The 24,438-nt window shown below is 44.5% G+C and overlaps 1 protein-coding gene across 6 annotated transcripts in view; it reads right to left on the bottom strand.

The window, feature by feature from the left end:
• LOC109904740 (protein diaphanous homolog 2) overlaps nucleotides 1-24,438 on the bottom strand; it is a 624,432-nt gene that overhangs the window by 277,863 nt on the left and 322,131 nt on the right. For all 6 annotated transcript variants that reach the window (XM_031790312.1, XM_031790311.1, XM_031790310.1 and 3 more), the window contains one exon: nucleotides 10,527-10,621. In XM_031790312.1, the coding sequence (XP_031646172.1) occupies nucleotides 10,527-10,621 (95 nt within the window). The remainder of the gene's footprint in view (nucleotides 1-10,526; nucleotides 10,622-24,438) is intronic.

A 24,438-nucleotide genomic window follows, 5' to 3' on the forward strand; every position in this document is an offset into this window, starting at 1 on the left:
TGTGGCGTCAGTTTTAACGACTGGTACATTCAGTGCCCTTGGACTTATCAACTAAGGGCATTGATATTTTATTTTACCTTTATTTAACTAGGCAAGTCAGTTAAGAACAAATTCTTATTTTCAATGACGGCCTAGGAACAGTGGGTTAACTGCCTGTTCAGGGGCAGAACGACAGATTTGTCGTAGCCTTCCGGTTACTAGTCCAACGCTCTGACCACTAGGCCACCCTGCCACCCCGGCTTTACACCATCAATGGCATCTATAATGTGTTACAGCATGTGCATATTTTGAGTGTGTGTGACAGCTGCATTGAACAGCTTTGCAAAACATGATCACACTACTTACAGTATCTAAGCACATGACTACTTACAATATCTAAGCACATGACTACTTACAATATCTAAGCACATGACTACTTACAATATCTAAGCACATGACTACTTACAGTATCTAAGCACATGACTACTTACAGTATCTAAGCACATGACTACTTACAGTATCTAAGCACATGACTACTTACAGTATCTAAGCACATGACTACTTACAGTATCTAAGCACATGACTACTTACAGTATCTAAGCACATGACTACTTACAATATCTAAGCACATGACTACTTACAATATCTAAGCACATGACTACTTACAATATCTAAGCACATGACTACTTACAATATCTAAGCACATGACTACTTACAGTATCTAAGCACATGACTACTTACAGTATCTAAGCACATGACTACTTACAATATCTAAGCACATGACTACTTACAATATCTAAGCACATGACTACTTACAATATCTAAGCACATGACTACTTACAGTATCTAAGCACATGACTACTTACAGTATCTAAGCACATGACTACTTACAATATCTAAGCACATGACTACTTACAATATCTAAGCACATGACTACTTACAGTATCTAAGCACATGACTACTTACAATATCTAAGCACATGACTACTTACAATATCTAAGCACATGACTACTTACAATATCTAAGCACATGACTACTTACAGTATCTAAGCACATGACTACTTACAGTATCTAAGCACATGACTACTTACAGTATCTAAGCACATGACTACTTACAGTATCTAAGCACATTATACACATCATAATCAAAACATAGTATGCTATATGCCACAAAGCAAACTACAAAGTAAACACATTATGTATCGCATTTGAAAACTATTCCATGGTTATTAATGTAACCCTACATGGTTACACAGTATCTCCCACTTCTACTATGTCATGATGTTGGCCTGATGGGAGAGGTGTATGAGCCCCATAAATACCTTCCACCCATTTCTCTCTCTCCACTCTATAGAGTTGACTCTTGAAAAGCCCTTTGTTAACATAGAGATTCTGGGAACATCAAAAGGTGGGAAACGGAACCATATTTTAGTAATCCAACCAGAAAATATGCATTGGTACTTAATGAATATGTCGTCAGATCAGTTGGCGTCTGAGACATGATTACTGATGATAGGATGACATAAACTGTATCTTGGAAAATCTACACATTCTAGTTATCAGATTCACATGGAATTGTTGTACAATTTAAATGTTTAAATATGAAACTATTTGGGAAAATATTCAATTGGGGGGGGCTCACTCAGAGGCCCCACCCAAGTGAACAGACATGGGTTGTTTGAAACACGCCTTTCTTTCACCACTTATTAAACCCATTGATGAAAATTACAACCTCCTGTTCCAAGGACGTGAGGACTTGTGGTCCCTGCGTTAAAAAGGACAAGGTCACCTACAGAACTAAGCCAACCTCAGCGTGAGCTCTGGTTGAACGACAAGAACGAAATTAGCATCGAAATTCAACGTGAAGATGACGATCCACACGCCGAAGGGATGCATTTCAACTATACCAGCCAGAATATAGCATGAGCTTAAAGTATGGCAACTTGGTATGAACTTTGAACTCTTATTCACTGAAGAAGTGATACCTCCTAGCTGTTGCGTTAGCGCAGCAACTGTAGACGTGGGCTAGGAGAGGACGTACAGAGTATCTGACCCTACCACACGAAAACGGTCTACCAAGTATCCGTCCCACCACAGACATTCTTCAAAGGACAACCCGGCCTTCCATATACGACCAATGTATGATCCATTCTGTGTAGATGTGATTATTTAGGGATTTAGTAAATACATAATTAAGTCACATTTTGTATTGCTGATTCAACTTCTTAGCCAGGGCTCGTGAAGATAATCAAGAATGTACTACTTTCAGATGAGACTAAATAAGGTGACGATTAAATACTGACTGCTAATTGTGGTAAAAGATTACCAGGTCTTTAAGAGTTTATTTAGAAGATAACAGCTCAATTAACATTATTTCGTGGTGCCCCGACTTTCTAGTTACTTACATTTACATGATTAGCTTAATCAGGTAATATTAATTACAGAGAAATTATTTTATAGAATAGCATGTCGTATAACTTAATCTGGCATAGCCAAAGACACGACAGCTATTTACCATGACTTACTTCAAACAATGTGCCCATATTTATCCATTATGACATGCTGAGCTTAAACACATTAAAACTACCCTTTGTATTTTCCTTTGTATCTGAAAGTAATTTTCTTCTCTTAATACTCCCTCTCGACAGCGCATTTGCACACAACATGTATTGATTACAAATGAATAAGCAGAGTAGAGCCGTGTAGTCATTAGCCTTTCCTTTTGAAAAGGATGTGGGGTAATATTAAACACATCGGCCAACATAAAACATTAAGGAACCACTCAGATATTCTGCAAAACAAGCCCCCAGGGCGAAATCCACCAATGAGCCTGAGCTTTACCACTCACGGTGCATGTGCACACACACACACACATACACACACACACACACACACACACACGTGTGCAGTCCGGTGTCCACAAACACACACCAAAAGGTTAGTGCACCTAAAGATTTAGTATTTACCCATCTCATCTCGTCACAGCCTGAGTGAGTGACAGCTAAAGCCTTGGTGGAAGAGAGAGTAGAGCACCAGGAGTTCGAGCAGCAAAGTCTGCAGAAGTTTCTTAAGCTAACTGAGTTAGTTTTTCATGTCGAATGAGGGGTCAAGGGGAGAGCCTTAGCTCCACACAGTTGTCACGGTACATCAAAACATCCACGGGATCGACCAAAAAATTGTACAATTGTGGCAATGGACCCTCTTCGCCATTGACACCAAAGTCTTCCCTGAGAAATCTAGAAGTTATATGTTCCCCTCCCCTCTGTCAAGTGTCCTCTGACTAAAGCAATTTGAAGATCTCATAAAACCAATATAATACCTGAGTCATTTTTATGAGCTATTATGGCCTTGGTTGGGCATAAGTACCTTTAAAATAACTCCTCGTTGCCACAGAAAAATGATCACAATGACCAACAATGTATCCTTCAAAGGGTCCATACATATGCCATTGTGTACTCACATTTCTTTGTGTGCATGCATTAGCTTTGAAGTGACATGGCTAATTTGGAAATGGAGGCCAATTGAAAATGATAGACTCCCTCTCTCTGCCTGATTGACCACACGGGATATAGTGTAGCCGGGGCCGATTAGAAGCTCAGAGTACAACAAGTGCTGTGGGGCATTACGGGACTGCATGCATGTTAGATCTCCAACAGATTCTTAAACAGTCATCGGTGGAAAAATGGTGTGCCCAGTCGGGAAGAACATGAAGGTTTACAAGCGTGATGTTTTAAATCAGAGAATAAGGCTGACCTGTACATTCCCTAAAAGATCCTTCAGACATATTTGAAGCCTTTAAAATTATATTATCTAACAGGACCTTGAAATACCTTCCAAATCTTGGAAAACTACATCTGCTAACAAATCCCTTCAAATGGGCAGCATGAAAAAGCAGTCTTGGGAGTGTCTTTTTATTTTGTAGCCGTTTGGTGCTGCTTTCACGGCTCTAGGTCTCTGCCCACTGCGTTGTAGCTACCAATGCATTATCTCAGTAAGTTACCCAGCCTGTGAGGAGCACATTAATGATCTGTGCATTGTTTGGCCTTCTTGTGCTCAGTTGGCACCAACCGCACAAAGGCACCGAACCAAATACCACCATTATGTCAGTTAAGCCTTCCCGACAGGGCAGAGAATGCCACGAAGGGGTTCTTGGAATGATTAAGGAAAAGCTAACTTAAGACACTGGCAATGGAATGATCCTGCCTCGTCATTCTTGAGTTAGTTTTGTCAATTATAGCCGGGGGCCAGATTCAAATGAAAAAGGGCGCTCCAGAGTATGAACTGTAATGTGTGTCAGTGTGGTGGTTGGAGCCCATCCCACGGTCCACGACCCCCTGCTCCCATTGGTGCGGTGATTAACTTGAAAATACTTCATGGGTGTGAACCAGTCTGAACAGAGCACCAGTGTTTTAAAGTGTGGCTGAACTGTTATTATGTGATCTGAATAAAGAGCGAAGCAGGGAGCGCGAGCCGAGGTCCTCAGGTTGTGGCCTTGTCACACTACAGACAATGGGAGTCGAAGCTGGGAGGGGGTAGGGGGGGGTCACACGTGCCTGCCCCCGTCCCCAGACAATGCACTTCCACACGTCTCTTTCACTGCCACCTCTCCGAGTGTCTTTGTCAGCCCGGCGGCCTTTTCAAGGAGACCTTTGCCCCGGTTTTGCCGTGAAACACTCAGACGTTTTAATGGGCGAACATTCGTAACAAAAAAAATATACTGTTTTTGCAACCTTTTCATCTAATTGTTACAGCGGGTCTTTTGCACTGACACGCAGAGGCCATCTGACATCTTCTGGGTATGTGGCGATGAAGAAATGGAGCTAACATCCAAAACGGACCTCTCTGCAACCGTGAATAAAGCTATGATCAGATGGAGCTCATAAAAAAGCACCTGAATGGAAAGGGCCATTGTTCAGAGCATGGCATCTTACAGAAAGACTGGAGATGTGTGGGTGGAAGGGAATTTGTACTGAGCGAGGATGTAGGTAAAGCTTATAGTACATTGGAAGAGAGAGAATCCTATGGATGTATGAGCTGGATGGATGGTGGTGACTGTTTGGGGGTGTCTGCCAGAGTTCGAGGATCTGTACATAATAGGGTGGGGTGCTGATGGCTTCTAATGTAGCGTATGGAGAGCCAATCAACTCCAATATGTATTCCCCTCGGACAGGGTGACACTTCACATGGATGGACATGTCAAGGCCGGCGTGCCACGACGTTTCACAGACAAATCAATGCATTAGACATGTCTTTTTTATATTTTACATTTATTTATTTTCAATGACGGCCTAGGAACAGTGGGTTAACTGCCTTGTTCAGGGGCAGAACGACATATTTTTACCTTGTCAGCTCGGGGATTATATCTTGCAACCTTTCGGTTACTATTCCAATGCTCTAACCAGTAGGCTACCTGCCGCTCCCGGCGTGTCGACATGGGGCCGGGAAGATGATGAGATTGAATATGGTCTTATATACATTAAGAGCCCTACTTTCTCTCCCTCCCTCCCTATCTATCTGTCTATCTATTCATCTATCTTTTTTCTTCCCTTCATTCACTTTCCACATTCCTCTTTGAAAGAGCTGTAGCAGAGGTGCCCTTTTGAACTGAAATGAATTTTCAATAAATACTCTGCCTCCTGGGAATGGTGCTGTGGGATCCGTGGTTCATATTGAGCAGGGATAGTATCGGTTTCGCTGTGGGCATGAGTGGACTACCGAGGCCCTTGCTTTGCGTACACAATTTTCTAGATTTTTCACATTGCGGTCAATTTGGCTAAGGGGGTGACAGCGAGGCTGCTCACGCCCCTCCCTAGCTCTCCTCTCCTGGGGGCTGACATCTCCTTGACTGCAGTGTGAAGGAGGGCTGGACTGAACTCTTCTCACTCTACCCTTTGACCTTTGCTGGAAGCGAAACGAGAGGCAGAGAGAAATCCCCCTCCACAGAGAACCACTCTGTACCTAACACATCTCTTAAACCCTTTCTCCCATCTATATGAGAGGGCTCATTAGGATCGAACCATCACGTTCCCTTTCCTTTTATAGCAACCTCATAACATCATCCACATCATCATCCTACACTGGCTCTAAAGGTGCATCATGGTGGTGTGTTTGTGTGCAGCAATGTGTGTGTAAATGGTCAATGTGTGCGGTGGAGAGCTGAGTGGAGAAGGAGACCACACTCAGGGCTGTGTCATCTCAGCGGTAGGCTCGCTCTTCCCACTCTGAATCAACCTGCATCCATACCTCCCCCGACACCTCTCCTCTCATGGCTTACCAACTTCTTAGATTCCAAGTCACCTCTCCATTCCACAAGTCTGCCCGGCGACAACACATAACGGATATTACCGTTTCCCACGTCTGTACTTAGGCCTTGGTGAGTCGTTGAGTGTTCAAGTGAGGGAACAGTACAGTCTGGCTGTTTTACCCGGCTGTTACGGCTTTCTTCCGTTGAAGGAGAGTCGGACCAAAATGCAGCGTGGTTAAATCGAGACATCTTTAATAACGATGAAAACGAACAATACAAAAACAATGTCACACCCTGGCCTGACCAAATCAATATATAAACAGAACATACTAAGACCAGGGCGTGACAGAACCCCCCCCCCCCCCCAAGGTGCGGATTCCCGGCCGCACACTAAAACCCATAGGGGAGGGTCCGGGTGGACGTCTGTCCACGGTGGCGGCTCCGGCTCGGGACGTGGACCCCACTCCAACCAAGTCTTAGTCCCCCTGTAACGCGTCCTTTGATTGGCGACCCTCGCCGCCGACCTAGGCCTAATAACCCTCACCAAGGACCCCACTGGATTGAGGGGCAGCTCGGGACTGAGGTAGAAGCTCGGGACTGAGGGGTAGCTCGGGACTGAGGGGTAGCTCGGGACTGAGGGGCAGCTCGGGACTGAGGGGAAGCCCAGCACTGAGGGGAAGCCCAGCACTGAGGGGAAGCTCAGCACTGAGGGAAAGCCCAGCACTGAGGGAAAGCCCAGCACTGAGGGAAAGCCCAGCACTGAGAGGAAGCTCAGCACTGAGAGGAAGCTCAGCACTGAGAGGAAGCTCAGGCAGGTAGTTTGCTCCGGCAGATCCTGGCTGGCTGGCGGATCTGGAAGAGTCTGGTTGCCTGGCAGATCTGGAAGAGTCTGGTTGACTGGCATATCTGGAAGAGTCTGGTTGACTGGCAGATCTGGAAGAGTCTGGTTGACTGGCAGATCTGGAAGAGTCTGGTTGACTGGCAGATCTGGAAGAGTCTGGTTGACTGGCAGATCTGGAAGAGTCTGGCTGACTGGCAGATCTGGAAGAGTCTGGCTGACTGGCAGATCTGGAAGAGTCTGGTTGATTGGCAGATCTGGAAGAGTCTGGTTGACTGGCAGATCTGGAAGAGTCTGTCTGTCTGCTCTGGCTGCTCCATGCAGACTGGCAGCTCTGGCTGCTCCATGCAGACTGGCAGCTCTGGCTGCTCCATGCAGACTGGCAGCTCTGGCTGCTCCATGCAGACTGGCAGCTCTGGCTGCTCCATGCGGACTGGCAGCTCTGGCTGCTCCATGCAGACTGACAACTCTGGCTGCTCCATGCAGACTGACAGCTCAGGCTGCTCCATGCATGCTGGCAGCTCTGGCTGCTCCATGCAGGCTGGCAGCTCTGGCTGCGCTGAACAGGCAGGAGACTCCAGCAGCGCTGTAGAGGAGGAAGGCTATGGCAGCGCTGAACATGCGGGAGACCCCGGCAGCGCAGGAGAGGAGGAAAGCTCTGGCAGCGCTGAACAGGCGGGAGGCTCCAGCAGCGCTAAACAGGTGGGAGACTCCGACAGCACTGGAGAGGAGGAAGGCTCTGATAGCGCTAAACAGGCGAGGCGCACTGAAGGCCTGGTGCGTGGTGCTGGAACTGGTGGTACTGAACCGAGGACACGCACAGGAAGCCTGGTGTGGGGCGCTGCCACCGGAGGACTGGTGTGTGAAGGTGGCACAGGATGGACCGGACCGTGAAGGTGTACTGGAGAGCCTGAGAGCAGGGCTGGCACAGGACGTGCAAGGCTAGGTAGGTACACAGGAGGCCTAGTGCGTGAGGCTGGCACAATTTTCACCAGCCGACTAACATGCACCTCAGGACGAGTATGGAGCGCTGACCCAGGTGCCATCAAATCCCCGACTCGCTCCGTCGGACGAATATCGTACCTAAAGCACCAAACTAGCAACTCCCTCATTACTCTCTCCTCCAATTTCCCCATTAACTCCTTCACAGTCTCTGCTTCGCTCACCTCTAACACCGGCTCTGGTTCTGGTCTCCTCCTTGGCTCCTCACTATAAACAGGGAGAGTTGGCTCAGGTCTGACTCCTGACTCTGCCACTCTCTCCCTGAGCCCCCCCCCCCAATAAATGTTGGGTTTCCCTCTGCGCCACCGTGCTTTTCTCTTCAACTCCATTCTCCTATAGCCTGCTTCGCACTGCTCCAGCGAATCCCAGGCGGGCTCCGGCACTTTCTCTGGGTCGACAGCCCACCTGTCTATTTCCTACCAAGTAGTGTAGTCCCGATATTGTTGCTCCTGCTGCCGCTGTTGCTTCTCCTCATACCAGCGCCTCTCGGCTCTCGCCGCCTCCAGTTCTTCTTTGGGGCGGCGATATTCTCCAGGCTGATCGCAGGGTCCTTCTCCGAACAATTCATCCTCCCATGTCCATTTCTCTTTTCGTTGCTGTCGCTGCCTGTCACCACGCTACTTGGTCCGGTTGCGGTGGGTGATTCTGTTACGGCTTTTTTCCGTTGAAGGAGAGTCGGACCAAAATGCAGTCTCTCGATGTGCGAAACTGATAGAGACATACCCCAAGAGACTTACAGCTGTAATCGCAGCAAAAGGTGGCGCTACAAAGTATTAACTTAAGGGGGCTGAATAATTTTGCACGCCCAATTTTTCAGTTTTTGATTTGTTAAAAAAGTTTGAAATATCCAATAAATGTCGTTCCACTTCATGATTGTGTCCCACTTGTTGTTGATTCTTCACAAAAAAATACAGTTTTATATCTTTATGTTTGAAGCCTGAAATGTGGCAAAAGGTCGCAAAGTTCAAGGGGGCCGAATACTTTCGCAAGGCACTGTATCTGTATGTGGAACAGGGATCGGGAACGACAATGGAATAGGATGGGATATGGCTGGGGTTCTGTTGACAGATGAATCTCCCCTCAACGGAAAGGCTGAATGTGGAAAAAGGTCATCACGTTAGCTTCCCTCCGCCTCTGCAAAGCGGCGGTGGGGTTTGAGCCATTGTGCTTTAACGCAGGCCCTGTGCTCTGCCAGATTGCGAGCCAATTAAAGGTTATCAGAGCTCAAAATAACAGTATTGCAGGGGGGGCTGACGGTCAGAGTGAGAACATATAAATAAAAATATTTGTAACGAGTACGCTGAGAGTTGGGAAGCAAGTTCAGGGAGTGACTGTTTTAATAAATACAAGAAACAAGAAACAAGAAACAACGAACATGAAAACAGAGTCAATAACACCTGAGGAAAGAACCAAGGGGAGTGACACATATAGGGAAGATAATCAAGGAGGCAATGGAGACCAGGTGAGTGTCAGGAGGCGCAGGTGCGCGAGATGATGGTGACAGGTGTGCGGGATAATCAGCAGCCTGATGACCTAGAGGCCGGAGAGGGGGTATACATGACAATATTTCAACGCCGCCACACTTTCCTACTGTCTTTGAAGAGCCTCAGAGCAAAGAAGTGACCTTCTGTGGTGCTGTGTGTGTTTACTACTAAACCATAAGGACAAAGGACAAATACAATACATATCTACAGGGTAATTGATCTCTTTTTCTGAGTGAGAAAGGCCTACATACTGGTTGCGTTCCAGTCAAGACTGGGAGAACGCACAGTTCACTGCACAGGAACAATAGGAATTATACCCCCTAGTGGTCTAGCTCACAGAGACACAGACACTGCCAAGCTTACATGGAAATGTGCTCCTTTTGAATTCACTTCCCGCCCCCCCCTTTCTATACGCCTACTACTTAACATTAGACAGAAACACAAAAAAGGAAACGGGGCTGCAGGAGAGAAGTAATAAAAGGATAGGGCGGGCGATGTCAATGCAGATTGCACCTCTTGTGCCAAGCCAACGCAGCTCTACCTCAAACGAGCCGCCCCATTCATAATTATTCCGTTCTCCCTGACAAGGAATACAGAAGCAATGTGTAAATAGGGTACCTCTAGCTAGATCATTAATCATGGCATAAGAGAAAGGGCAGGGGAAAGGAGGGTGGAGTTGGAGGGAGTTTTGCCAAGCCCTGTCCCACACCATCTATTATGAGTGGATGAATAGGAGGTCCCTATGGTGTGGAAGAATGGGGTGATGCTGACTTGTTCCAAAAAAATTAGATGGGGTCACCAGGCTACCTATCACACATTAAAACACAAAGGTGCATCTTGACGGACTACAATTGCGAGCACACACACATACATACAGACACACACACAAACACACATGTGCCCGCAGTTCACACACATCCACATGCATACGCACGCACATGCGCACACCCAAGGGGGTCAGACGGTAGGTTGGACTGACCTGGATCAGTGATTCGCTCAGCCTCTCTTCGTCCACCTCCAGCACAATGTCCCGGATCTCTTCATAAGGCAGCCGGAATGAGCCCAGGAAAATTGCTGTTGTGATATAGAAAGGGAAGACAAGTCATTTTCCTCTTATTTTTTTGTATTAGACCGGCAGGTTCAAAAGAGTGGTTTCACCACACATTGGCCCCTCAGAAAAAACGAGCCCAGAGCAAACTTGTCTCTTAGAAAAGTAATACACTTTCAGCTCTTTGATCGGATTGTTAGTGAAAACAAACATTTGTGCACCAATTACCAGATAATGACTTGATGTGTCAATCTCCTAACATTTGGTTAAACCACAGATTCAACATAAGGACATAATCTCAGGTAAGTAATGCCAAGTGGGTCTGGTGTGGTCAAGAGCATCGGCCCGGCTACATCTTAGCTAGGTTTCCAGTGAGAACGAGTTTTCTGAGTTAGATGGATGCGAAGACGATGATTATTTCTAGGCAGGCATTCTCAGCGGACACCCCAGGCTCCAGGTGGGCCTGGAGGATGCTCTCGAGGGGAATTTGGACATTTTGGCTGGTAGGCTGGTATGGGTGGGAGTCACCAGCGGAGGTCTGGTAATGAGTGTCTTCACAGCACTGCTACAGCAGGCCCACTCTATGGCAGTCCACTCCCTCTGTGCGTTCACATCTGGTATACAGGAAAGCATGCCTCTTCTCTAGGGTTGCACAATTCTGGTTACGTTACCAAATTCCTAGGATTTTCAGAACCAGGATTCCTGGAAAACCTGGGAATTTGGGGAGTTACTATACATTTGCAAGTCTACTCTGATCCATAATTTTTGGAAAACATATATAATAACTTAACTTAATATCTCTCATATTATGCTCCCAAGTAAATGTCAGCCCAAAAATGAAGCTAAAACAGAACAGACATGTTTCCAAAGATACATATCCAAAGGGAATGTTTGGGCAGTAAGATTGTGTGATGAGTGAAAATGAAACACATATTATGAATTAAACACCTACTATGAATAAAGCTAACAATGAACACAACACACTTAATATCTGCTGCTAATAAAAAAAAAGTAGGGTGTTTTGTGGCATGAGGAGCAATGCAAAATAAATTCCATAACTCAAGAGGCCGGATAATGAGTCAAAGGTGTAACATCTGCTTCCAGCTCACACCCTCAAATAGGCACAGTTGAAGTCGGAAGTTTGCATACACTTAGGTTGGAGTCATTAAAACTTGTTTTTCAACCACTCCACAAATTTCTTGTAAACAAACTATAGTTTTGGCAAGACGATTAGGATATCTACTTTGTGCATGACACAAGTCATTTTTCCAACAATTGTTTACAGACAGATTATTTCACTTATAATTAATGGTATCACAATTCCAGTGGGTCAGACGTTGACATACACTAAGTTCACTGTGCCTTTAAACAGCTTGGAAAACTCCAGAAAATTATGTAATGGCTTTAGAAGCTTCTGATAGGCTAATTGAAATCATTTGAGTCAATTGGAGGTGTACCTGTGGATGTATTTCAAGGCCTACATTCAAACTCAGTGCCTCTTTGCTTGACATCATGGGAAAATCAAAAGAAATCAACCAAGACCTCAGAAAATAAATTGGTTTATCATTGGGAGCAATTTCCAAACGAGTGAAGGTACCACGTTCATCTGTACAGACAATTGTACGCAAGCATAAACACCATGGGACCACGCAGCCGTTATACAGCTCAGGAAGGAGACGCGTTCTGTCTCCTAGAGATGAACATAATTTGGTGCGAAAAGTGCAAATCAATCCCAGAACAACAGCAAAGGACCTTGTGAAGATGCTGGAGGAAACAGGTACAAAAGTATATATATCCACAGTAAAACTAGTTCTGTATCGATATAACCTGAAAGTCTGCTCAGCTCCAAAACCGGCATAAAGAAACCAGACTACCGTTTGCAACTGCACATGGGGACAAATATTATACTTTGTGGAGAAATGTACTCTGGTCTGATGAAACAAAAATATAACTGTTTGGCCATAATGACCATCGTCATGTTTGGAGGAAAAATGGGGAGGCTTGCAAGCCGAAAACATCATCCCAACCGTGAAGCACGGGGGTGGCAGAATCATGTTGTGGGGGTGCTTCACAAAATACAGTCGTCACCAAAAGTTTTGAGAATGACACAAATATTAATTTGTTGCTTCAGTGTCTTTAGATATTTTTGTCAGATGTTACTATGGAATACTGAAGTATAATCACAAACATTTAATAAGTGGCAAAGGCTTTTATTGACAATTACATGAAGTTGATACAAAGAGTCAATATGTACAGTGTTGACCCTTCTTTTTCCAAGACCTCTGCAATCTGCCCTGGCATGCTGTCAATTAACTTCTGGGCCACATCCAGAAGACTGATGGCATCCCATTCTTGCATAATACATGCCTGGAGTTTGTCAGAATTTGTGGGTTTTGTTTTTACACCCACCTTTTGAGGATTGACCACAAGTTCTCAATGGAATTAAGGTCTGGGGTTTTTCCTGTCCATGGACCCAAAATATTGATATTTTGTTCCCTGAGTCACTTTTGCCTTATGGCAAGGTGCTCCATCATGCTGGAAAAGGCATTGTTCGTCACCAAACTGTTCCTTTGATGGTTGGGAGAAGTTGCTCTCGGAGAATGTGTTGGTACCATTCTTTATTCATGTCTGTGTTCTTAGTTAAAGTTGTGAGTGAGCCCACTCCTTTCGCTGATAAGCAACCCCACACATGAATGGTCTCGGGATGCTTTACTATTGACATGACACAGGACTGATGGTAGTGCTCACCTTGTCTACTCCGGACAAGCTTTTTTCCGAATGCCCCAAACAATCAGATTCAGCTCATTTGTGTGGCAAAGAGGGACTTTGCAATTAATTTCAATTCATCTGATCACTCTTCATACATTCTGGAGTATATGCATATTACCATCACACAAACTGAGGCAGCAGACTTGTGAAAATTAATATTTGTGTAATTCTCAAAACTGTAGATGGCATCATGAGGGGGGAAAATAATGTGGATATATTGAAGCAACATCTCAAGACATCAGTCAGGAAGTTAAAGCTTGGTCGCAAATGGGTCTTCCAAATGGACAATGACCCCAAGCATACTTCCAAAGTTGTGGAAAAATGGCTTAAAGACAAGGTATTGGAGTGGCCATCACAAAGCCCTTACCTCAATCCCATAGAAAATGTGTGGGCAGAACTGAAAAAGCATGTGCGAGCAAGGAGGCCTACAAACCTGACTCAGTTACACCAACTCTGTCAGAAGGAATGGGCTAAAATTCACCCAACTTATTGTGGGAAGCTTGTGGAAGGCTAACCGAAACGTTTGACCCAAGTTAATCAATTTAAGGCAATGCTGCCAAATAGTAATTTTGTGAATGTAAACTTCTGACTCACTGGGAATGTGATGGAAGAAATACATCTGAAATAAATCACTCTCTAATATTATTCTAACATTTCACATTCTTAAAATAAAGTGGTGATCCTAATTGACCTAAAGCAGGGACTTTTTACTAGGATTAAATGTCGGGAATTTGGCTACGGTGTATGTAAACTTCCAACTTCAACTGTCGATCCCCTGAACACAGCTCACTTTCCAGCTCACACTCTCAAACACCTAGGTCCCCTGAACGCAGCTCACTCTCCAGATACCAATCACCTGAATTATAATCACCTGTTCACACACCTGTATGTCATTATCACACACTATTTAGTTCAGTTCTTTGCACCCAATCAATGTGAGGTTTTGTAACACACGTCTTTCAGAGCGCTGGGTTTCCTGCGAGTTAGTCCTCCCGTGTATGATAGTTGTTGCCTGCCTCACTAATGATGCCTTTTGCCTGTTCCCTGCCTGTACTTTAGCCTGTCGGATTTCCTGTTAACTACCTATTGCCTGATATCCCGGATTACATTACTAGTCTTCTCCCTGCCTGTATTGTTGCCCTTTTTGGACCCCCTATGTATTACCTTCTGCCTGCCTCTGGACCCAGTTGCGTGCCTCCTCTTGTGGTCCTCTTCAATAAACACCTGCTGCACCCTGTGCTTGAAACCAGCTCTCTGTCTCGCATTGTGTTCATGAGAAAAAGTTCTCAAAGTATGTGTTGAATTGTCAACTGTGGGAAGTTTAACAACTTGCATGAGAGTATTAAACACATTTGATGTTACATTTTAATTGGTGGAAGATAAAGTTTCAACTCATCTGTTGCATCATTAGCATAATTTACACTCTTGCTATGAGTGAGCTATTTGACTTGCCTTTCAACAAGTCCCGCCATGACAGATGCACACAGTAATTTAGCTCCAGTCTCACCATTGGATTCCTACTATATTAATCAACAATCCCAAAAACTTTAAATGGCTCTGAAAAACAATGAAGATATTATATAAAGGTTGGCAAAGAGATCAGATGTTGATGATGAGTGGAGGGAGGGAATATGAAGAACAATTGAAGAACCACCACAAATGTGATGTTACTGTACAAACACGACATCCATTAATACAATAATTTAGCCGGATCATTATCCTCCTTTGTCAAAGTGTACAATGTTAAAGCACATGCTAAATAAACTTGGCTCGTGTCAAAATGGGTCTGTAGAGTTCCCTGTGGACAACCGCTGAAGACAAAAGCAAAGCATAAGTCAGTAGTTCCATGTGTGTATGTTATGCTGCCAGATCACTATGTACTGTATGGGGTGAAGGCTGACTCCATTTCCAGCATAGCATGCCTGACCCGATTCCCATCCAGTGCTTTTCTCATCTCACTTCATGGATGCTTCCAAAATGGCACCCTATTCTCCTTATTCTCGTTAGCACACTACTTTTGAGTCCTTTTCACCCTGGTCAAAGGAAGTGCACTTTATAGACAATAGGGTGCCACTTGGGAGATATCAGCACAGATGGGGTGACAGAGTAAGAACCCCCACTCATGTCTATTGTTACAGCTGGACTGCCTCCCACTGCTCCACACCCAGTCCCCAGGTTACAGTTAGACATAAATAGTATTGTTTCACAGCACAAATATTGCTTAAGCAGTCATTGAGGACAGAGGAGATCATTATATTTGGACTCTGAGGATATTGAGAAACCTGGAGGGGGATGTAGGTGGTTAGTTTTAGTCAGAGACTGCTGACAGGACTTAGTGGGCTTGAGAATAATTCCTCATCCCTGTCATCATTTCACAACTTCCATTCGCATGTCCAGTCAGTGTCCAGCTAGCTAAGAGAGGGAAAACCACCACCGCTGTTAGTTGAGTACATAGAACAGAGCCATATTCCTGAGGGGATGAGTGGGCGTGTGAGTGTGTAAGTATGCAATCAGCCACTCGAAAATCATCATGGTTCCATTGACACATAGCCATTAAGAAGTACATACTGTAACCCTCTCTCACATATACTTAGGCAGACAAGCACATTTGTATTTGTATTTATTATGGATCCTCGTTAGTATCCATGGGTCCAGCAAAATGAAGGCAGTTTATACAATTTTAAAACATTACAATACATCCACAGATTTCACAGCAGTGTGCCCTCAGGCCCATGCTCCACCACTACCACATATCTACAGTACTAAATCCATGTGTATGTATAGTGTGTATGTTATCGTCTGTGTGTGTATATGTGTATGCATGCATGTGTCTGTGCCAATGTTTGTGTTGCTTCACAGTCCCCACTGTACCATAAGGTGTTTTTTTACCTGTTTTTTACATCTATTTGTACTGCTTGCGTCAGTTACTTGATGTGAAATAGAGTTACACGTAGTCATGGCTCTATGTAGTACTGTGTGCCTCCCATAGTCTGTTCTGGACTTGGGGACTGGGAAGAGACCTCTTGTGGCATATCTTGTGGGGTATGCATGGGTGTCCGAGCTGTGTGCCAGTAGTTTAGACGGACAGCTCGGTGCATTCAACATGTCAATACCTATCCTAACTAAAAGTAGTGATGAAGTCAATATCTCCTCCACTTTCAGCCAGGAGAGATTGACATGCACATTATTAATATTAGCTCTCTGTGTATATCCAAGGATCAGCTGTGCTGCCCTGTTCTGAGCCAATTGCAATTTTCCTAGGTCCTTTTTTGTGGCACCTGACCACATGCCTGAACAGGAGTCAAGGTGTGACAAAACTAGAGCCTGTAAGACCTGCCTTGTTGATAGTGTTGTTAAGAAGGCAGAGCATCACTTTATTATAGACAACCTTCTCCCCATCTTAGCTACTACTGCATCAATATGTTATGACCATGACAGTTTACAATCTAGTGCTACTCCAAGCAGTTTAGTCATCTCAAGTTGCTCAATTTCCATATTATTTATTACACGATTTGGTTGAGGGTTAGGGTTTAGTGAGTGTTTTGTTCCAAATTCAAATAATTTTAGTTTAAGAAATATTTAGGGCTAACTTATTCTTTGCCACCCACTCTGAAACTAACTGCAGCTCTTTGTTGAGTGTTGAAATCATTTCAGTCGCTGTAGTAGATTATGTCTATAGTGTTGAGTCATCTGCATACATAGAAACTCTGGCTTTACTTCAAGTCAGTGGCATATTGTTAGTAAAAATTAAAAAATGTAAGGGGCCTTAACAGCTACCCTGTGGAATTCCAGATTCAAACTGGATTATATTTGATAGGCTTCCATTAAAGAACACCCTCTGTGTTCTGTTAGACAAGTAACTCTTTATCCACATTATAGCAGGGGGTGTAAAGCCCTAACACAAATTGTTCCAGCAGCAGACTATGATCAATAATGGCAAAAGTTCCACTGAAGTCTAACAAGACAGCCCCCACAATCATTTGATCATCAATTTCTCTCAGAAAATCATCAGTCATTTGTGTAAGTGATGTGCTTGTTGAGTGTCCTTCCCTATAGAGCATGCTGAAATTCCGTTTGTATCTGGTCAGACATAATTTATTTATTGTTTTTTGCCTGGTAACAGGCTGATTGGTCGGCTATTTGAGACAGTAAAGGGGGCTTTACTATTCTTGGGTAGCGGAATGACTTTAGCTTCCCTCCAGGCCTGAGGGCACACACTCTCTAATAGGCTTAAATTGAAGATGTGGCAAATAGGAGTGGCAATATTGTCTGCTATTATCCTCAGTAATTTTAAAACTAGATTGTCAGTCACCGGTGGCTTGTCAGTGTTGATAGACAGATATCATTTTTGCACATCTTCCACACTGACTTTATGGAATTCAAAAGTACAATTATTGTCTTTCATAATTTGGTACGATATACTTTGATGTGTAGTGTCAGCGTTTGATGCTGGCATGTCATACATCTGATTCAATGAATGAAGGAGCCGAGTTGGCTTTTTTGCCCAAAATGTCATTTACGGTGGCCCAAAGCTTTTTACTATCATTATTTATCTTTGTTTCATAGTGTAGTTTATTTATATTTAGTATAGTCACATTATTTCTTGATTTGCAGTAAAAATATATGAATGAGCGAAGGCCGAACGGCATAGGCAAGATGAGATGGTATAGAATACAGTATATGCATATGAGATAAGTAATATAGGGTATGTAAACATGATATAAAGTGGCATTGTTTAAAGTGGCTAGTGATACATTTATTACATACATTTTTTATTATTAAAGTGGCTAGAGATGAGTCAGTATGTTGACAGCAGGAACTCAATGTTAGTGATGGCTGTTTAACATTCTGATGGCGTTGAGGTAGAAGCTGTTTTTCAGTCTCTCGGTCCCCACTTTGATGCACCTGTACTGACCTCACCTTCTGGATGATAGCAGGGTGAAGAGGCAGTGGCTCAGGTGGTTGTTGTCCTTGATGATCTCTTTGGACTTCCTGTGACATCAGGTGATGTAGGTGTCCTGGAGGGCAGGTAGTTTGCCCCTGGTGATGCGTTGTACAGACCTCCCTACCCTCTGGAGAGCCTTACAGTTGTGGGCGGAGCAGTTGACGTACCAGGCGGTGATACAGCCCGACAGGATGCTCTCGATTGTGCATCTGTAAAAGTGTGTTTTTGGTGACAAGCCACATGTCTTCAGCCTCCTGAGGTTGAAGAGGCACTGCTGCGCCATCTTCACCACACTGTCTATGTGTGTGGACCATTTCAGTTTGTCCGTGATGTGTACGCCGAGGAACTTAAAACCTTCTCCACTACTGGGCAGGGTCGAGACCCAGGGTCTCGAGTTTGGAGGGTACTAATTGTGTTAAATGCTGAGCCGTAGTCGATGAACAGCATTCTTACATAGCTATTCCTCTTGTCAAGATGGGTTAGTGCAGTCTGCAGTGTGATTGCGATTTTGTCGTCTGTGGACCTATTGGGACGGTAAACAAATTGGAGTGGGTCTAGGGTGTCAGGTAGGGTGGAGGTGATATGGTCCTTGACTAGTCTCTCAAAGCACTTCATTATGACGGAAGTGAGTGCTACAGGACGGTAGTCATTTAGCTCAGTTACCTTAGCTTTCCTGGGAACAGGAACAATGGTGGCCCTCTTGAAGCATGTGGGAACAGCAGACTGGGATAAGGATTGATTGAATATGTCCGTAAACACACCAGCCAGCTGGTCTGCGCATGCTATGAGGACACGGCTGGGGATGCCGTCTGGGTTGGCAGCCTTGCGAGGGTTAACACATTTAAATGTTTTACTCACGTTGGCTGCAGTGAAAGACAGCCCACAGGTTTTGGTAGCGTGTCAGTGACACTGTGTTGTCTTCAAAGCGAGCAAAGAAATTGTTTAGTTGTCTGGGAGAAAGACATAGTGGTCCATGACGGGGCTGGTTTTCCTTTGTAGTCCGTGATTGACTGTAGACTATGCCACATACCTCTAGTGTCTGAGTCGTTGAATTGCGACTCTACTTTGTCTCTATACCGACGCTTAGCTTGTTTGATTGCCTTGCGGAGGGAATAGCTACACTGTTTGTAGTCGGTCATGTTTCCGGTCACCTTGCCCTGATTAAAAGTAGTGGTTCGCGCTTTCAGTTAATGCGCAAATGCTGCCATCAATCCAAGGTTTCTGGTTGGGGAATGTTTTAATAGTTGCAGTGGGTACAACATCACCAATGCACTTGCTAATAAACTCGCTCACCGAATCAGAGTATCCGTCAATGGTATTGTCCGATGCTATGCGGAACATATCTCAGTCCATGTGATTGAAGCAATCTTGAAGCGTGGAATCCGATTGTTCGGACCATCATTGAACAGACCTGAGCACGGGAGCTTCCTGTTTTAGTTTCTGTCTATAGGCTGGGAGCAACAAAATGGAGTCGTGGTCAGATTTTCCGAAAGGAGGGTGGGGGAGGGCTTTATATGCATCGCGGAAGTTATAATAACAATGATCCATGGTTTTGCCAGCCCGGGTCGCACATTCGATATGCTGATAAAATTTAGGGAGCCTTGTTTTCAGATTAGCCTTGTTAAAATGCCCAGCTACAATAAATGCAGTCTCAGGATATGTGGTTTCCAGTTTACATAGAGTCAAATGAAGTTATTTCAGGGACGTCAATGTGTCTGATTGGGGCGGGATACATGACTGTGATTATAATCGAAGAGAATTCTCTTGGTAGATAATGCGGTCGGCATTTGATTGTAAGGAATTCTAGGTCAGGTGAACAAAAGGACTTGAGTTCATGTATGTTGTTATGATCACACAATGTCTCGCTAATCATAAGGCATACACCCCTGCCCTTCTTCTTACCAGAGAGATGTTTGTTTCTGTCGGTGGGATGCGTGAAGAAGCCGGTGGCTGTGCCAACTCTGATGACGTATCCCGAGTTGAGCCATGTGTCCATGAAACAAATAACGTTACAATCTCGGATTGGGAGAGTCATCAGGGGTAGACTTACTCATGTTATTTACATTGGAGCTGATAGTGCAGGGTGAGCTGCATAAAGTGGTCTTCCTACTATTGCACACTACCTCAGTGCTAACAGTGTACCTCTGGTTTATAGGCTCATGATTACTGATTACAATAGCTGTAGGATAAACAGATGTATTCGGAGCAATTAGGAGTACATCAATTAAATTACTTACATTACCAATGCCCCTAAGCTAATTTACATTTGATGCAGCATTATGATGACTCGTTGTCACAATGGTAGGGATTAACTGAGCTGGTCTTGGATCATTTACCAGTCATTGTTTGAACGCAGCCTTGAAATGTGTGGACAGAGTCCAGGAGCCAAGATGATTTGAATGGACTCAGTCATTCCTGTAGAGTATCTTCTCCAGCAGAGCTACGGTAGTCTTTTAGCCAGATGTGTAATGCCAGCAGTCTGCTGAATCTTTCACACCCGCGGCCCAACAATGGTACTGGACATCAAAATGATAGTTTAATGCTAATATCAGTTCTTTAAAATCAATTTTGGAAGCAGCCTTGTTATGTCCTCATGTTCCTGGGTAGCACATGGTTTTTGCCTTGGGGACCGAGATGTTTCTCACCATAGAGCTGCCTATGATGAAAGCTCGTGATGTTAAATTGGCCGGTCTCTCAGGCAGCCTTACGGTCTGGTGAGGCTGGGAGCTCCGAGGATCTGAACCCAAGGTATAAGTCACCGGAGAGGGAGACAGAGCCGAGGATGAAGATGCAGGTACCTCCGGATCCGTTCTTGATTGGGAAACCACCAAGGACGAAGGCGCCGGAACCTCTGGATACAGGGCGGCAAAGATGTTTCTGGTCTGTGTCAGTTCCAGGATCAACATCTCCATGGAGACCCCCGTTGCCAGAGGACGCCTTCTTCGACTTCCACGGCAAGTGACATACCCTCCATGGCTGGTTGGTTGGGTCGAGATCAGCGCCATTCTCCAGGGAAGGGGAAGACCCCTTCGAGGGTGGAACCCTGCCTAGCACTGGGCCAGTCTGGCTGTGGAGAGCCAACACAGTGGCAAAACTCCCACAGGACCAGAGTGGTGTCCGGCTACTGGGGTGTGGGTACCCCAGTAGCTTATGTAGGTTTGCCACGTCCTTGCTAAAAGTAGCTAAGAGTAGCTGCAGTCCTCTGCAAGCAAGCAAGGTCCACATTGTCCCGGTACAAAGCAAAGTAAACGCAGCTCCTGCAACGTTGAAAACGTTCAAGAGTGGCCTTCATTTGAGACCGCCGAGCCAGCTAGGCTAGCTGGGGTTTTGTATCTCTCTCCCTATACGGAATCTGGCAGGATAGCAGGTTTCAGTTTTGGCAGGTTCAGGTTTCAGTTTCGGTGTTCGACAGCGTTCAACAACAACAAACATATGTCTGATGATGTCAGAGTGCATTAATCTTAGTACACACAAGCCAAAACATACACAGATATGCATAAGAAAACACACACACAATTGTAGTGTGTGCACTACTTTATATATTTTGTACCAATTGAGAACTTTGGGCTAATTCCCTGAGATCTGGATCTTCTCTGGAAAATAATTATTTTAGTATTGTTCAGGTTTACTGCCCAGGTAAGGCAGTACTGCTCTAGCAGGTCCACACTCTGCTGTAGGCCATGTGCTGTGGGTGACAGCAGGCATAGGTCATCTGAGAAGAGTAGGCATTTAACTTCTGAATTGTGGAGACTAACACCAGGGGCTGATGATTTTTCTAGAATAGTGGCCAATTTGTTGATGCGAATATTGAAGAGTGCAGGGCTCAGATTACAACCCCGATGAAGGCCCTGCCCCTGGTTAAAGAATTATGTTATGTTCGTGCCAATTTTAATGCTGCACGTATTGCCAGTACACATTTTTTATTTAATTATGCCATATGTCTATCACAGTCTATCACAGTGCAATCCGTTTTATCACCAAAGCCCCATATACTACCCACCATTGCGACCTGTACGCTCTCGTTGGCTGGCCCTCGCTTCATACTCGTCGCCAAACCCACTGGCTCCATGTCATCTACAAGACCCTGCTAGGTAAAGTCCCCCCTTATCTCAGCTCGCTGGTCACCATAGCATCTCCCACCTGTAGCACACGCTCCAGCAGGTATATCTCTCTAGTCACCCCCAAAACCAATTCTTTCTTTGGCCGCCTCTCCTTCCAGTTCTCTGCTGCCAATGACTGGAACGAACTACAAAAATCTCTGAAACTGGAAACACTTATCTCCCTCACTAGCTTTAAGCACCAACTGTCAGAGCAGCTCACAGATTACTGCACCTGTACATAGCCCACCTATAATTTAGCCCAAACAACTACCTCTTTCCCAACTGTATTTAATTTTAATTAATTAATTTATTTTGCTCCTTTGCACCCCATTATTTTTTAAACATTCTTCCATTGCAAAACTACCATTCCAGTATTTTACTTGCTATATTGTATTTACTTTGCCATCATGGCCTTTTTTGCCTTTACCTCCCTTCTCACCTCATTTGCTCACATTGTATATAGACTTGTTTATACTGCATTATTGACTGTATGTTTGTTTTTACTCCATGTGTAACTCTGTGTCGTTTTATCTGTCGAACTGCTTTGCTTTATCTTGGCCAGGTCGCAATTGTAAATGAGAACTTGTTCTCAACTTGCCTACCTGGTTAAATAAAGGTAAAATAAAAAATAAAATAAAAAATGTTTGACCCCCTACACCACTTTCAAAACTTTGTAGAAAAGTCCTGTATGCCAAATAGAATCAAATGTGTTTTGGAAGTCGATAAAGCAAGCGTATATTTTGGTATTGTTTTGGTGGACATGTTTATCTATCAGGGTGTGTAGGGTGTAAATATGATCAGTTGTGCAATGTTTTGGTATAAATCCAATTGGGCTTTTGCTTATTAAGGAAGTTTAGAACTCTTACATTTATAATACTACAGAAAACCTCCCCCAAGTTACTGTTCACACAAATGCCTCTGTAATTGTTAGGGTCAAATTTGTCTCTGTTTTTAAAGATTGGGGTTGAGTCCTTGATTCCAGATGTCAGGGAAATAACCTACATTCAGGATCAAATTAAACCGTTTTAATATAGCCAATTGAAATTTTGCACTAGTGAGTTTGAGCATCTCATTTAGGATGCCATCAGGTCAGCATGCTTTTTAAAATTTGAGAGCCTGTAGTTTCTTATAGAGCTCCTCGTCAGTAATTGGGGAGTCCAATGGATTTTGATTGTCCTTTAAAGCTTTTTCTAATCCATTCAATTTCTCATGAATTTGGCGTTGTTCTGCGTCTGTGTCAATATGATCTCTCTCTCTCTCTCTCTCTCATTGAAGGGGCATTAGAGGTTGAAGGATAGTGACTGTGGATGACTGGAGGCGAATGGAGGAGCTGTGTAATGGCACATGTTCCCCCAAGTCGTCACTGTGCCATACCGGAGGTGAGATCCCCTACCCTTGTCGTCATCGCTTCCTGCCAAATATGAGACCCATCTGCTGTGGTGATAATCAAACATGGCAGGAACACTAGTTGTCGTCGTCACCCTCCCACTCACACACTCCCACATGCACACTCACACACATGCGAATACACTCTCTCTCACACACACACACACACACACACACACACACGCACACGCACATGCACCCAGAAACAGGCAGGCACACACACCACATACACCCACACAAGTGAGGTTATCGGCCCCATACCCAACACCAAAACCCGCTTTATTGCCTCCTGACGAAATCATTGATATGTTCATCACAAAGGAACAGTGACAATATGAATCAATACTTAATACTGTACCTCATTGTCAACACAACTGCTATCAGTCAGAGAGAGAAGGAGGAAATGAGAGGGGGGCTGGGGATAAGTTGCTATTTCCGGGATTTCATCTCCCCCGGTTTTGACATACATGTTTAGCCCCCACTTGTGTCCCCACCCCCCCAACAGCTCCCTGTAGATTTAAAGTATCTCCCTCCATAAATATATTCATCGTGTGTTGATGTATTCTGTTTCAGATCTGGTAAAAACAACAAACAGGGATAGACAAGGGAAGAAGTGGAGTTTAGGTGACCTGATATTTTAGCA

The sequence above is a fragment of the Oncorhynchus kisutch genome, linkage group LG15, assembly GCF_002021735.2.
Source record: "Oncorhynchus kisutch isolate 150728-3 linkage group LG15, Okis_V2, whole genome shotgun sequence".
Classification (NCBI taxonomy): Eukaryota; Metazoa; Chordata; class Actinopteri; order Salmoniformes; family Salmonidae; genus Oncorhynchus; species Oncorhynchus kisutch.